The 12,344-nt window shown below is 41.0% G+C and overlaps 3 protein-coding genes across 4 annotated transcripts in view; 2 read left to right on the top strand and 1 right to left on the bottom strand.

Moving 5' to 3' along the window:
* Positions 1-212: 212 nt before the first annotated feature.
* LOC120458370 (calcineurin subunit B type 2) lies at positions 213-2,407 on the bottom strand. The gene is made up of 4 exons (XM_039645993.2): positions 2,155-2,407; positions 1,898-1,937; positions 860-1,158; positions 213-805 (listed from the first exon to the last, which is right to left on the bottom strand). Exons 1-4 carry the CDS (start codon positions 2,155-2,157, stop codon positions 635-637), a joined length of 513 nt encoding a protein of 170 aa, XP_039501927.1. The 5' UTR covers positions 2,158-2,407; the 3' UTR covers positions 213-634.
* A 1,004-nt stretch (positions 2,408-3,411) lies between these two features.
* On the top strand, positions 3,412-5,982 carry LOC120458350 (kynurenine 3-monooxygenase). The gene is made up of 3 exons (XM_039645971.1): positions 3,412-3,743; positions 4,230-5,273; positions 5,338-5,982. The coding sequence occupies exons 1-3, from the start codon at positions 3,453-3,455 to the stop codon at positions 5,566-5,568; spliced, it is 1,566 nt and encodes a 521-aa protein (XP_039501905.1). The 5' UTR covers positions 3,412-3,452; the 3' UTR covers positions 5,569-5,982.
* A 1,953-nt stretch (positions 5,983-7,935) lies between these two features.
* Positions 7,936-12,344, top strand: part of LOC120443832 (terminal nucleotidyltransferase 5C) — a 41,099-nt gene continuing 36,690 nt past the window's right edge. Inside the window, exons 1-2 of one of the 2 annotated variants that reach the window (XM_039623187.2) lie at positions 7,936-8,792; positions 10,640-12,049. In XM_039623187.2, the coding sequence (XP_039479121.1) occupies positions 11,069-12,049 (981 nt within the window). In that variant the 5' untranslated portion in view covers positions 7,936-8,792; positions 10,640-11,068. The remainder of the gene's footprint in view (positions 8,793-10,639; positions 12,050-12,344) is intronic. The other variant, XM_039623183.2, reaches the window with a different exon arrangement.

Genomic DNA, 12,344 nt, shown 5'->3' with positions numbered 1-12,344 from the left:
AATGTGTAAATTAGACTAAGTCAATAGAGAAGAGCGCCTTCGGGCAGATTGCTTAGCTGCCCCGTGCTTGTGTTCTTCTCATCATACTTCATATTTCGATTTGTTTCGTTTTGTTTTTTTTTTGGCAAAATCACAGGAGAATTAGAAATATAACATTAACATGATAAAGCGAAAGTGAAAAACTCTCATTTACCGATTCGAAAGAGCATTGGTTCAACTTGGTTTGCTTTATTTGCCTTTACTTGCACGAAGTTGGTTTTCGCTTTAGTTTAGTTTTGCTTCTAGGGTTTTTGAATTCATTAAATGTATAATTGTATAATAAATTATGACTATATATGCATTTATATATAAGTATATAGATGTATATATTTAAGAAGTAAGTAGGAGGCGCATTTTTCCACTTTTCAACTTAGGATAACAACATTGCATTCACGATTTCTTCCTAAGCCTTCAATCGCTGTACTGACTGACTGAACTGGCGCGCCAAAGGCTTATAACAATATTTAACTATCGAATTGCCGATCAAAAATAATAACCATATAAATAGTGGTGATAGTGACAATCGAAGGATGCCGACGTGTATAAAATAAATAAATAACATCGCGTAGAAAAGGGGATCTGCGTTAAACCTATTTTAGACATCGACTACCATCTTCTTGTGAATGTCCGTATTGCCGACCACAGAACAGAACTCATCGAACGAGATCTTGCCATCCTCATCCTTATCCGCGAAGCCGATCGTCTTGTCCACAATCTGCTGCAGTTGCGTGTCCTTCAGATTGTTGCCCACCATCATTTTTAAAACCTTTAAAACAACTTTTTAGTGCGATAAGCTTATAGTGAAATTCGTGGGTCTTGCCTGAAACAGTTCGCCATTGGAAATGTAGCCATCGTTGTCCATGTCGTAGATGCGAAAGGCGAACCGCAGCTTAGAAAGCTTGTCGCCCTTGACGCTGAACTGCGACACGCCCTGAATAAACTCTTTGAAGTCCACCTCGCCGTTGCCGTCCGCGTCAAAAATGTCGATCACGCGCTGCACCAGCGGATTCTGTTGCAGCTCCGGCAGCGACATGAATTCATCCACGCTCAGCGCCCCCGAATTGTCCAGATCCAGTTTCCGGAAGCGTTTGCCCAACCGCCGGATCTCGTCTGCATCGACTGTAGAAAGAAGTGAAATATTGGAAAAGATTTTGTTAAAAATTCAGTACTTCAGTGTCAAGAGCGCTTAGGGTATGATTACAGTGGAGCTTCCATAATCCTTCTCTTACATTTTTTTAAAATTTCTGTAGCGTTGATTAAAATTTATTTTAAAGACTACTTTTTACACTTGTACGTACATTTACATATGTATATAAGATCTACCTTGTCACAAATATAATTGACAAAATTCAAACAAAAGTTATTCAATTATTATTCAAGCTAAGCTGCTAATAAGGTAAATAGTTGAAAATAATTTGCAAATATCTGCATATTTATACATGCTGTTAGTAGATGTAATCCCAGATTTCGAGATTCTGGTTGAGATTGTTGGCGATTTATATTTAGCATCCGGTTGTCTGTCGATCATCAGATAATATCTGTGACAAAGTGTGACAAAGACGCATTCTAGAATGCCAATTTCGAAATGGAATGATTTGGTGTAAGATCTCGTGATGGTGCGGAATAAAAAATTGTGAATTTAAAATTGTATTTCTACGCCACGTTTAGTTTGCATTCCACTTTTGTTGGCCATTCGCGTATTGACATATGTACATACATATATGCATACGTGCGTACATTCGTACATGCATACCGTATCTAAACGTACACTCTTACATACATATGTGCCCATGTTTGCATATTCATAAATAGCTGCCATTCTGTTGAAATGACATTGAGTGAACTATTTCGTACTTACAATTGGAACACATTTCCATGGGCAGTGATGTTTCATTTCCCTGCAGGCAAAAATGTATATGTTAATCGAGAATTTTATTATTTTGCAATGCCAAGAGAGGAAGAGGTGGGGGGTGAAAAGAAACACAGAACGGAATTTGACTTTATAACGGTACAAGCTCCCACTGCCTTCCTGCGCTCTCGTGTTTGCCCTTTCCCGTTGTACGCGTCTTCCCCTTTTGCACTTGTTCTTCGCTTATTTTGGTGGCATTTTATTACCATTTTGGTTTCGCCTTTTGTGGTTCTCCTTGGATGCTATCTATAGAGTAAAAATAGAGTTCGCTTTTTACGTCGTTTCGCTCTTGGTTTTCCTCTAGTTCCTTTAAATTCCTACGCCGAGGGGTGTCCTGCACATGCTACTAGGGTTCTTTGGGCGAGGAATTACGGTTATGTTGTGAAAATATTCGGTTTTCTATTTTCTATTGTGCATGAGTTTTTCCACAGCAGCTTTTGGTGTGACCGAGGTTTTAGCGACAAATAATACCTTGCAGCGCAGGCAAAAATACCAGAAAGCTTAGCGTTGGAAACGCGTTGGCAAGGCTGGTTAGTCATGTTAATTTAAATTGCAGCGGTTTATAATTTCGATACATGAATTGTGAATTTTTGTTTTATTCTTGAATGAATAACCTACTTACTGTATGGCAAACATCTCAATTGTTTTATACAAAATGTTAAAATCTTAAATTTGTTACCCGTTAAGCATTATTGGAGTAGTACATTCCGTCTTTAGTTTAGTGGTAAAATAATATTTATTCAAACCGTTTCCCCCCGGGCCCGTATTCCCTGTCGCCGGGCCTGCTTATGATTACTTAAATTTAACATACATACATGAGAAAACGCTAAGCCGAGTCCTCGACTATCAGATACCCGTTATTCAGTTTTTGGGAGTGCCAAGAAAGTGCTTTAGTGGGACTGGCAACGTTCTGAAGAAACGTTGCATACTAGAATATGCAAGCTATCCTGGTTTTACAGTTTTGTATATGTATATAGATCTCGACGCTTATGCGAACAGACAGTGAACCTGTTCATTATATACATATATATTTATTTGATTTAAACAATTGACAGTTAGCAGTTAAGAGTTAACAGTTGAACAGTGTCTAAAGATGTGTTTAGACATGATAAGTAGGCAAACTATAAATATGTTCTATTTATGGGCTGCAATAAACATGGCATGGGACAACATAAGTGGCAACTACAGATAAGTACGATTGCAGGGGTCTATTGCCGAAGTGTTAAGAGGTATGATCACGCGGGAGGTGATTAGCGCGGTCATAGGTCACAAATATAGATTTAAGATAAACCTCAGCTGCATTGACCAACGCAGACTGCAGCGTCTTACAAGCGCTGCATTATATAATTAGATGATAAGAACCTATGTAAGAATGAATAAAATGCGATGCCCTCGCAGTAGCGAGTCAGATTCAAACACCCGAATTGAACTCATTAAGTGTACGCATTAGTTTATAGTGTGTACAACAGTTTCTTCACAACTCAGGAAGGAGACCCCAAGATAAATGTTTGTGGCTACGCCGCTGCATTTGGTTGGCTTCCCGCAGCAACATCAAACAACCATAGATACCATTTACTGCGCCTCTGACATAATCTCTTGGTTAAACATTTCCCCAGCCAGTTGGCTGGCTTCCATTTCGATCCCATCTTCATTTCGCTGCCAACGAACCACCAGAGCAGTCATGAGCCCAGGAATCATCAGACAAGAGGTGAACGGCCGCCAGGAGTCTACAGATGCTGGGGGAACCGAGAGACATGGACGACGGCGTAGGGTGGCGGTTGTCGGAGCAGGACTTGTAAGTGTGATAAAGTCTTATAAATATCTGAAGAAACTCCTACATGTTTCAAACTCACTACGAAATCATGTACAGATTGCAGGTTTATAAGTGTAGTGCATCAAATTTACATGTTCTGTATTTAAATTAGATTAGTACGTTCTTACACTTAAGAGGATGTACCAATCTTATTTAAATAAGGTTATAATTATGTTCAGAGTAAATGATTGTTATTCATGTTTTTTAAAACAATGCTTTGCTACGCGGTTGATCATAATGAAATACACATCGTAATAATTATAAAAATAGTATTAAAATTTTCCTCAACATTTTCAACTTATAAATCATGAATGCTCCAAGGCTAAGCAATCTTCCAAATATGCTAATGTGTTTCATGTGTCTTTACATACATAGTTTGATGCCTTATCTTTAGTGATTTCAAATCCCGTGTTCCAGATATAGTGCTCTTATCACACTTTCTACGCATCTTATTCTCCATAACATTAGGTGGGTTCTCTGGCAGCCTTGAACTTTGCCCGCATGGGCAACCACGTGGACTTGTACGAGTTTCGGGAGGATATCCGCCATGCCCTAGTTGTTCAGGGCAGGAGCATCAACCTGGCTCTGTCCCAGCGTGGGCGGAAGGCGTTGGCCGCCGTGGGTCTCGAGCAAGAGGTGCTGGCCACCGCCATACCAATGCGGGGTAGAATGCTCCACGATGTCAGAGGAAACTCCAGTGTGGTCCTATACGATCCCATTAACAATCAATGCCTGTACTCCGTGGGACGCCGTCAGCTCAACGAAGTCCTTTTAAATGCCTGCGATAAGCTACCCAATATTCGCTGCCACTTTGAGCACAAACTAACAAGTGCTAATCTAAAAGAGGGATCCTTGGAGTTCCAGAATCCCGCCAAGGAAGCTGTAGCTGCCCATGCAGATCTTATAGTGGGCTGTGATGGGGCCTTCAGCAGCGTGCGCCAGCACTTGGTCCGCTTGCCGGGCTTCAACTATTCCCAAGAGTACATAGAAACGGGGTATCTGGAGCTCTGTATACCCTCGAAATCGGGGGACTTCCAGATGCCTGCCAACTACCTGCACATATGGCCGCGTGACACATTTATGATGATTGCCCTACCGAATCAGGATAAATCTTTCACGGTCACCTTGTCCATGCCTTTTGATGTCTTCGCTAGAATTCAGAATCAAAACGATCTCCTGGAATTCTTTAAGACGAACTTCCGGGACGCACTGCCCCTGATTGGAGAGCAACAGCTCATAAAGGATTTCTTTAAGACCAGGCCACAGTTCCTGGTGTCCATCAAGTGCAGACCGTATCACTATGCGGATAAGGCACTGATCCTCGGCGATGCCGCCCATGCCATGGTTCCGTACTACGGCCAGGGAATGAATGCTGGAATGGAGGATGTCACGCTACTCACCGACATTTTGGCCAAGCAGCTGCCAATGGACGAGACGTTGACCCTGTTTACCGAATCTCGCTGGCAAGACGCCTTTGCCATTTGCGATCTGGCTATGTACAATTATGTGGAGGTGAGTTTCGGAGCTAGAATAAATATGGTTTCATATTGTACTTCGTGTATTCCCTACTTTGCAGATGCGAGACTTGACCAAACGCTGGACGTTCCGCCTCCGGAAATCGCTGGACACACTGCTCTTCCGTCTGTTTCCTGGTTGGATTCCCCTCTATAACAGCGTCTCCTTTTCCAGTATGCCTTACCGTCAGTGCATCGCAAACCGGAAGTGGCAGGATCAGCTGCTGAAACGAATTTTCGGCGCCACTATTTTTGCCGCCATAGTGACTGGAGCAGCACAGCGATTTTTATGAATTCAACATATTATAAAGTTTATCGAGAGAGTATGTTTTAAAAATTTGTTTATACTAGTAACTTTTTTAAACAATAGCACACAAAAATTGTTCTAAAATTTAAAACTTGTACGTAACTGTTATGGTAAATGAGAAGTGTGGATATAATATTTCTGATGATAAAATAACTTATGCTTAAATTACGCAAGCCTTGAGTCAAAAGATAATAACAGAAGAACATTTCAAAGTGGATTGGGTTTATGAAAAGCAATATTTGTGTACCACTGACCATTTAAAAAATTACTATTACTACTGATGTGTTCATATGCCTAATAAATGTTATGTATGGAAATGTGTTCATATGTATGTTAAACTTCAAATGTTGCTAGCAGCACAGGCCTGTAAACATTTACATCCACACATTTTGTATCTATACATTTCTGGACTATTAACGAGGTTATAAAATTGGAAACGTTTTGTGGAAACTTCTTATTTTTTCTGTTAGATTTAATTAGCATAGTGATTGGATTTATGTATGTATGTACATAGTTCTGACTGATCTGCTAAATGAAAGATGCTTACTTATGTATGTATTTAAAATTGCCTAACAGTGAAATGCTCTCGTGCGTTTTCCCTATTAAACAAAACATTTTTCAATGGAAAACTTGGTTAACATGAGTCACGATGTATGTATGTATGTATGTATGTATGTACGTTCAGTAAATTACAAAGCTAACACTTACAAAATGCAATTTCAAAAGGTTATTCATTTGTCTCCATTATATTTTTATAACCAGAACAGGGCTTTAAGTTTATTGAAATGCGCAATTTTGTATTAATATAACCTTTAATAATACTAATTAATCATACGTATGGATTAGGTGATAGACGCCAATTTCAATGTCATACCAACAATGTTGGAGGAATTTATAAGCGAAGAAGTAACGGTTAACTATTGTTTACTGTGGATTCACGCAGTTTTTATAAATACGTGCACATGCCCGTTCTTTTTGTTGGCAAAATAATTGAAATGTGTTATTGGCCGCGTGGCTACTACGCATCGCATTTGGTCTAAGAGATTTTCAAACGGTGGATGTGTTAAGATATTTTTGGGTTTGTTTCATCGCTTTAGCTATTGAATCGGCGACAGCCAAGAATACCGCCCTGACAATGTGATTTTAGCTGCTTCGCCAATTATGTATTTCTAGTCGCAGTTTTGCAGCCTTGGTCACGTGATCGTGATTCCGAGCGCCCGGCAGTTGCACTTCCGAACTTGTTTTTCTACAGATTCTAAAGGATCAGTGGGCTATATCCTATACATGTGTACAAATACATATGTACATACATAATTCATATGTATAAATGGTAATAACTCAAAAGCTTTTTTGCTGCGACAGTGACAGGGAGAAAGCTCTCAATTAATTAGCATTCGGTTGCCACCCCAACCCTCTCGCTGTTTCATACACCCACCCGTTCGGATGGTGAAGGAAGAAGGGAGACACATAAAGAGAACACAAGGTCGGCGCTTTCTCAATTTCGAAACGCCAACGCCGGCCGGTATTTCGTTATTACAACAAAGTGATCGTAAAAAGCTACCTCGTCTTCACTACTCTAGCTTCCTCTCTCTCATTACCACTTTGCCACCACCACCTTTGAGTAGAGCTTATCTTTTAAGCACAGACGACAGATCAGTTAGAAACAAGGCTTAAAAAGTGAAAACCGAGTCAAAACAATATTTTCAAGGCATTTCTTGACCTACTACTCAAAAGCTCTAAAAGCTTTTCTTCACCGAAGGTAGAAAGACATTTATGGTTCCGAGCATTTGAAGAGGGAGAGCTTAGTGTAGTCGAAGAGCGAGAGAGACAGCATGCTCATTTCGACTTAATTGTTGTTGCTAATTCCGTTTCGCGAACTTTTCGATGGCAATCTCTAGAATTGTCGGCGCCTCCGCTTTGCCCACACTCACTACAGTGGAACGTCGACGGCCAAACCAAATGGCCACTATGTGCCCCCACATAAAATAGAGGCATAAAAACTCATTTAAACTCTAGATAGTGTTATACAATATTTTAACGTATTTATAAATATTCTAATGTCAATAATAAAATGAACGGTGCGAATATCTGGATTATAGATTTTTGCTCAAAATGCGATTATTTCATTAGATATACTTTAAAAACGTTAGAAATTAACCCATAAATAGACAACCCACATAGACAAAATAAATATGTATATCTTATGGTTTCTTAGCCACTTTTCATTTGGAAAAATGGCAAAACCCTAAAAAAAAGTTGACTTTTAACGGTGAAAGTGATAGGCAGGCTCTACTGTACCCGCTATACCGCGTCGCGCGTCTTCGCCTGGCCGGCGGACCAGTGGAGCGGGCCAGCGCCATCAGTTGCTCGTCACATGTTCGACACTCAAGTAGACCAAACAGGGAGCAGTACAGTGCCCATCGAGATCCGATCGATCGCAGAGCAGCCGTTAGACAGACTATTGACTGTAGAAACTCACCAGCAGTGCAGTTAAATTTGCAGAAACTATTAATTCTGGTCAAGGGAATATCGCTCTTTTCAGCCAGGTGCAAATGCAAATTTACTCAGCCCTTTTTGCTGTCAAATCGAAAAACCACATTCTCGAAGCTTTTGGGCAAGCTTCCGCAAAACGAAACGATCGAAACGCGTGGTCCGAAAACAACAAGGCAAATACGGCAAGAGACGAGCGAAAAAAGTGAAATTAAAATACATAAATCGAAATCAACATCAAATTCGTAAAGTTGGGAGTTCAGTAAGCGAACGCGAGTGTTTGTGTAAGTGTGAGTGTCTCTCAATGTGTGCAGTGCAACGGTATTGAAAGACGAAAAGTAACGGTAGTCGAGCAATTGTGGTGTTAGCTGTCAGAAACTGAGCGCAGAGAAAACCGAAAGTTTTGGCTTGTTACCTTGCCGTAGTAATCCAAAATCAAAACCGAGTACCGGATTCACCAATCGCCATCCTGGCCCGCCCTTTGACTTTAGTTTGAGGCGCTCTGCCAGCGGTTCGCCGGAACGGTAAACTTCACCCACACCCTGCTGCCCGTCGTCGATAGCATACCGATTCCGATAGCCCACCGCCGATAACGATACCGATAGCCGACTACTTTGGAACTTCAGGAGCTCCCAGCGGCATCCACTTAGCAAAACCCAAAGCCGTTATCCATTATTTTGGATAATACGCGACTATCCACGTGCTGTCCGAATTGTTCAGGTAAATAAGTACATACATATGTACATACGTATAAGGTGCACACACAATCACCGTTATTGATCTCGCTCAATTAGTGGGTCTACGTGACTGCATCGCCGATTCTCAGGGTCCGGGGTATTCGCAGATCGCATCGTGCATGGCGTTCAGTTCTGCCTATAATGAAAAACAAACCAGAAATGCGGATAACGATCTAGGCACACACCACACCATACACCATTCCCTCCCCCTTCCACCCCCCGCTACACTACTTTTGGTTCTCGGGTAGTCTTGGCATCTGGCATTTCCGGTTTCGCTATTTTTTGTCGGTGTAGAATATACACATATATTTACGATATGTAGATGAAAACACCTTCAGATATTATTCAACCCGAACCCGAACCCGAAGTCCTCTGTAAGTGATTTGGTTTCGTATGTTTTGATTGCCGCATATGCGTCTTTGAGTCCATCTTTAAACATTTTAATGCAAAAAATAAGTTGAGGGCAAAGGATCAAATTCGAAACCAAAGTTCTGCATTAAAAGAGGGTGAAGAAACCATTTGAACATATGTGTGTACATATGCATATTCAAATTTTAATATAACCTTATAGCAATTCGTATTTTTTTTGTTCTTACAGTCAACAATTTAAATGAACATTTAGCATTTAAATATATAACGTTTGTAGCCTTTTGAATAAATGAACTTTGTGAAACACTTGCAATAACGATGCAATTTAACGCACGTGGGAAACCCCTAATGTTGTTTAGTATTTATTTGCCACAAAAACTAATACGTTTGCTCGTTAGAAAAGAATCATTATCGTCGTTCCTACGTTCATCCATCACTTTTGGGTTCAAGAACGGTTAGTGTTTGACAATTCGGAAAAAGCAATTAACTGATTTGTAAGAGATCAGTTCGAATTTCTCCCATTGCGATTGAGTCATAAAGTCTGGTAAACAACAATAAAAGTAGCTCGAGAACTGTTTAATTTTGTAAGGGGCATATTACTTTTTATACCCTTACAGAGGGTATATATACAGGTCTTGTATATGTATGTATGTGCGTATCCATATTATATTGTTAATAAACTAAAGTAAATGCTATTTGAATTTGGATACTAGGATGATTTCAAGTGCAATAAAGTGCTTTATACGAATAACATCGGTATACAATTTTAACACGGGTTTCGTTCACTTCTAAAGAGTTTAAAGAGGAAGCGTAGCAGTTTATGGGGAATCAAAGTTGTTGATCTTGTGATCGGTCAGTTTACTGATCATCACACATTTATTCGGCGACTCGCCGCCGTAAGGAAGAGCAAGGGAACATGAAATAAAGCATTCCGATACGAAAACTTACATCATCGGACTGGGGGATAGAAAGAGTGAGAACCAGATGGCAAGCATTTACATACTGACACACTTAGCAACAGACATACACATACTATATATTATGTGCTATTTTTCGGCTTCTTGTTTTTGCTTTTTTTAATGTACGCAAAAAATAAGTAATACGAATTGCGCGTTTGAAAATCTTGGGTACTTTTATACGTTTAGCTCCTTTAGAAACCAACAGCAGTTAATCAAAAACAAAATGTGTGATAAAGACTTACCAAAAAGGGGGACGGGTGGGCAAATGTGAGGCATATCGGTTTATACATAAGTGATTTTGGCTTGATAAATCAAATGCATTTAGAAAAAATAAACTAAGGTCCCGAACGGAATGGCGAAAATAATTATTTGAGAGAAAGCAAATAACCAATAACTAATTTTGTTTTTTTCTCTTTTCTCTTTGCTCTCTTTTATATGGTGATGCGCTGCCACTCTCTCTCTCCCCTTCTTATCTTGCGGTAAATGCCATTTAAACCAAAAGGGGTAGCAAAACGAAGAACAGCAATTTTGCCGAAAAGACGCAGTTAAAAAAGTGTTAGCAAGTGAGAAACAACATTCGTGAATTTCGTGATTAAAAACATTTCAAAAGGTGTACAACAAAAGCTCATTTAATATAAAAATAAAAAGAACACAAGCGAAATATACAAAATATAATATCGCAACACGCCAACAACAAAACGTGGCATCAACTAAAAACACAAAAAGCTCAACGAAAACGAGAGCGAATGCGCGCGCGCGAGTGAGATAGCCGATAAGCAGAGAAATTAAGAGAGAGCGCCAAGAGCGACAACAACAAAACACAAGCGCAAGCACGAGCCAAAAGCCAATTGCGCACGGAACGTAGAACGAAGAGAACTAACGGAACTATAGAATCGCAGCACGGACAACAGTTAACAGGGGAAATCCGAAAATGGTAAACAAGGTAAACGGCAAGAAGGCGGACAAGGACAAGGAGAGGCAGCAAGAGGCAATGTTGCCGGCGGCGGGCAAGAACAGCAGTGACATTGAAAACAGCAGCGACCTTAGCAAAATCAACAAAGCGGTAAACAAACCAGCAGCAAACAAGGGTCAAAACGCAAAACCCAACAGCAATAACAACAGCGCTAACAACAAAAAGAATGCAGGCAAAGGACATCAGCAGCAGCCGCAGCAACACCAGCGCAGCGGCAAAAAAGCAAAGCCACAACGCCAACAGATATTCCTGCAGTCGCTGCCACGCGACAGCAGCAACTACAGAAGCAACAGCTACAGGAGCAGCATCGACATAAACAGCAGTAGTAGCAACAACAGCAGCAACATCTCGGACACACCGGCAGCATTGGACAATGGAGTGGGAAAAATGAATCCTGCTGAGCTGTTGACAGCCGCCTTGGCCGTGCCCTGTGCCAAATGTTCCAAGCCATCGATGATCTCCGGCCTCACCACCGCCGTATCCGCCTCCACGGTCTCCACGTCCACGTCCACCTCTTCCACTTCCGCCTCCTCCTTCTCGTCGTCTTCAACCAGTTCCGGATCGGAGACCGCCAGCAATCACAGCGATCTTCACTACCCAGAGCCGATTGTCTACTCCGCCAAGCAGTATCGCAAGTCAAAGTCCTACATGGGCGTATCCCAGTACAACAGTTCACAAAACGGTCATCAAGCGGGTCGGGGGCCCAATACCGCTAGCGGTGGTAATGGCAACCACGTGGCCTACAGACGCTCTCACAGCGACCGGCGCAACTCGTTTGATCGCACCTTCGCAGAAAGGAATCGCGACTTTGTGCCTATCGTCCCTCCGCCGCGTCCGGTTCTGTCCTCCTCCAACATCGCCGGAGTCATGGCCAGTACCACCAAGCTTACGATCATAGAGCGGTTTGGCAAAGGACGTGTCGCGTATCCCATAATGCAGGTGAGTCCAGAACGGATAGCACATACATATGTACATACATATGTATATTGTGTATAAGTAAGTTAAAGTTAATAATATTCGATGGGTGTGTGCTGTTTATTTACGTTGATGAACTTATTTATTGGCACAGTTGGTAGTTTGACTTTATCGTCTCTGTATCTGCTATCTTTAGAAAATAGAGCCAGAAAACCTGTAAACTTAAATAGTAGAGCTTAGCTTAAATCCAAAACAAAGGGAAACAACCTCTGACTGGTGAAAAACAGATCAAAAAATCAGCGCATTTGTTTATAAATGT

The sequence above is a fragment of the Drosophila santomea genome, chromosome 2L (genome assembly GCF_016746245.2).
Source record: "Drosophila santomea strain STO CAGO 1482 chromosome 2L, Prin_Dsan_1.1, whole genome shotgun sequence".
Taxonomy (NCBI): domain Eukaryota; kingdom Metazoa; phylum Arthropoda; class Insecta; order Diptera; family Drosophilidae; genus Drosophila; species Drosophila santomea.
This window is presented reverse-complemented; position numbering and strand designations above follow the sequence as displayed.

Bases quoted from the DNA above. Each gene is read 5' to 3' on its own strand.
- LOC120458370 (XM_039645993.2), bottom strand. The intron at 1,159-1,897 runs GTAAGTACGAAA...TTCTTTCTACAG, and splicing joins CATGGAAATGTGTTCCAATT to TCGATGCAGACGAGATCCGG. The intron at 806-859 runs GCAAGACCCACG...GTTGTTTTAAAG, and splicing joins CCAATGGCGAACTGTTTCAG to GTTTTAAAAATGATGGTGGG.
- LOC120458350 (XM_039645971.1), top strand. From the start codon at position 3,453: ATGTTTGTGGCTACGCCGCTGCATTTGGTTGGCTTCCCGCAGCAACAT. The intron at 3,744-4,229 runs GTAAGTGTGATA...CCATAACATTAG, and splicing joins CGGTTGTCGGAGCAGGACTT to GTGGGTTCTCTGGCAGCCTT. The intron at 5,274-5,337 runs GTGAGTTTCGGA...CCTACTTTGCAG, and splicing joins CTATGTACAATTATGTGGAG to ATGCGAGACTTGACCAAACG.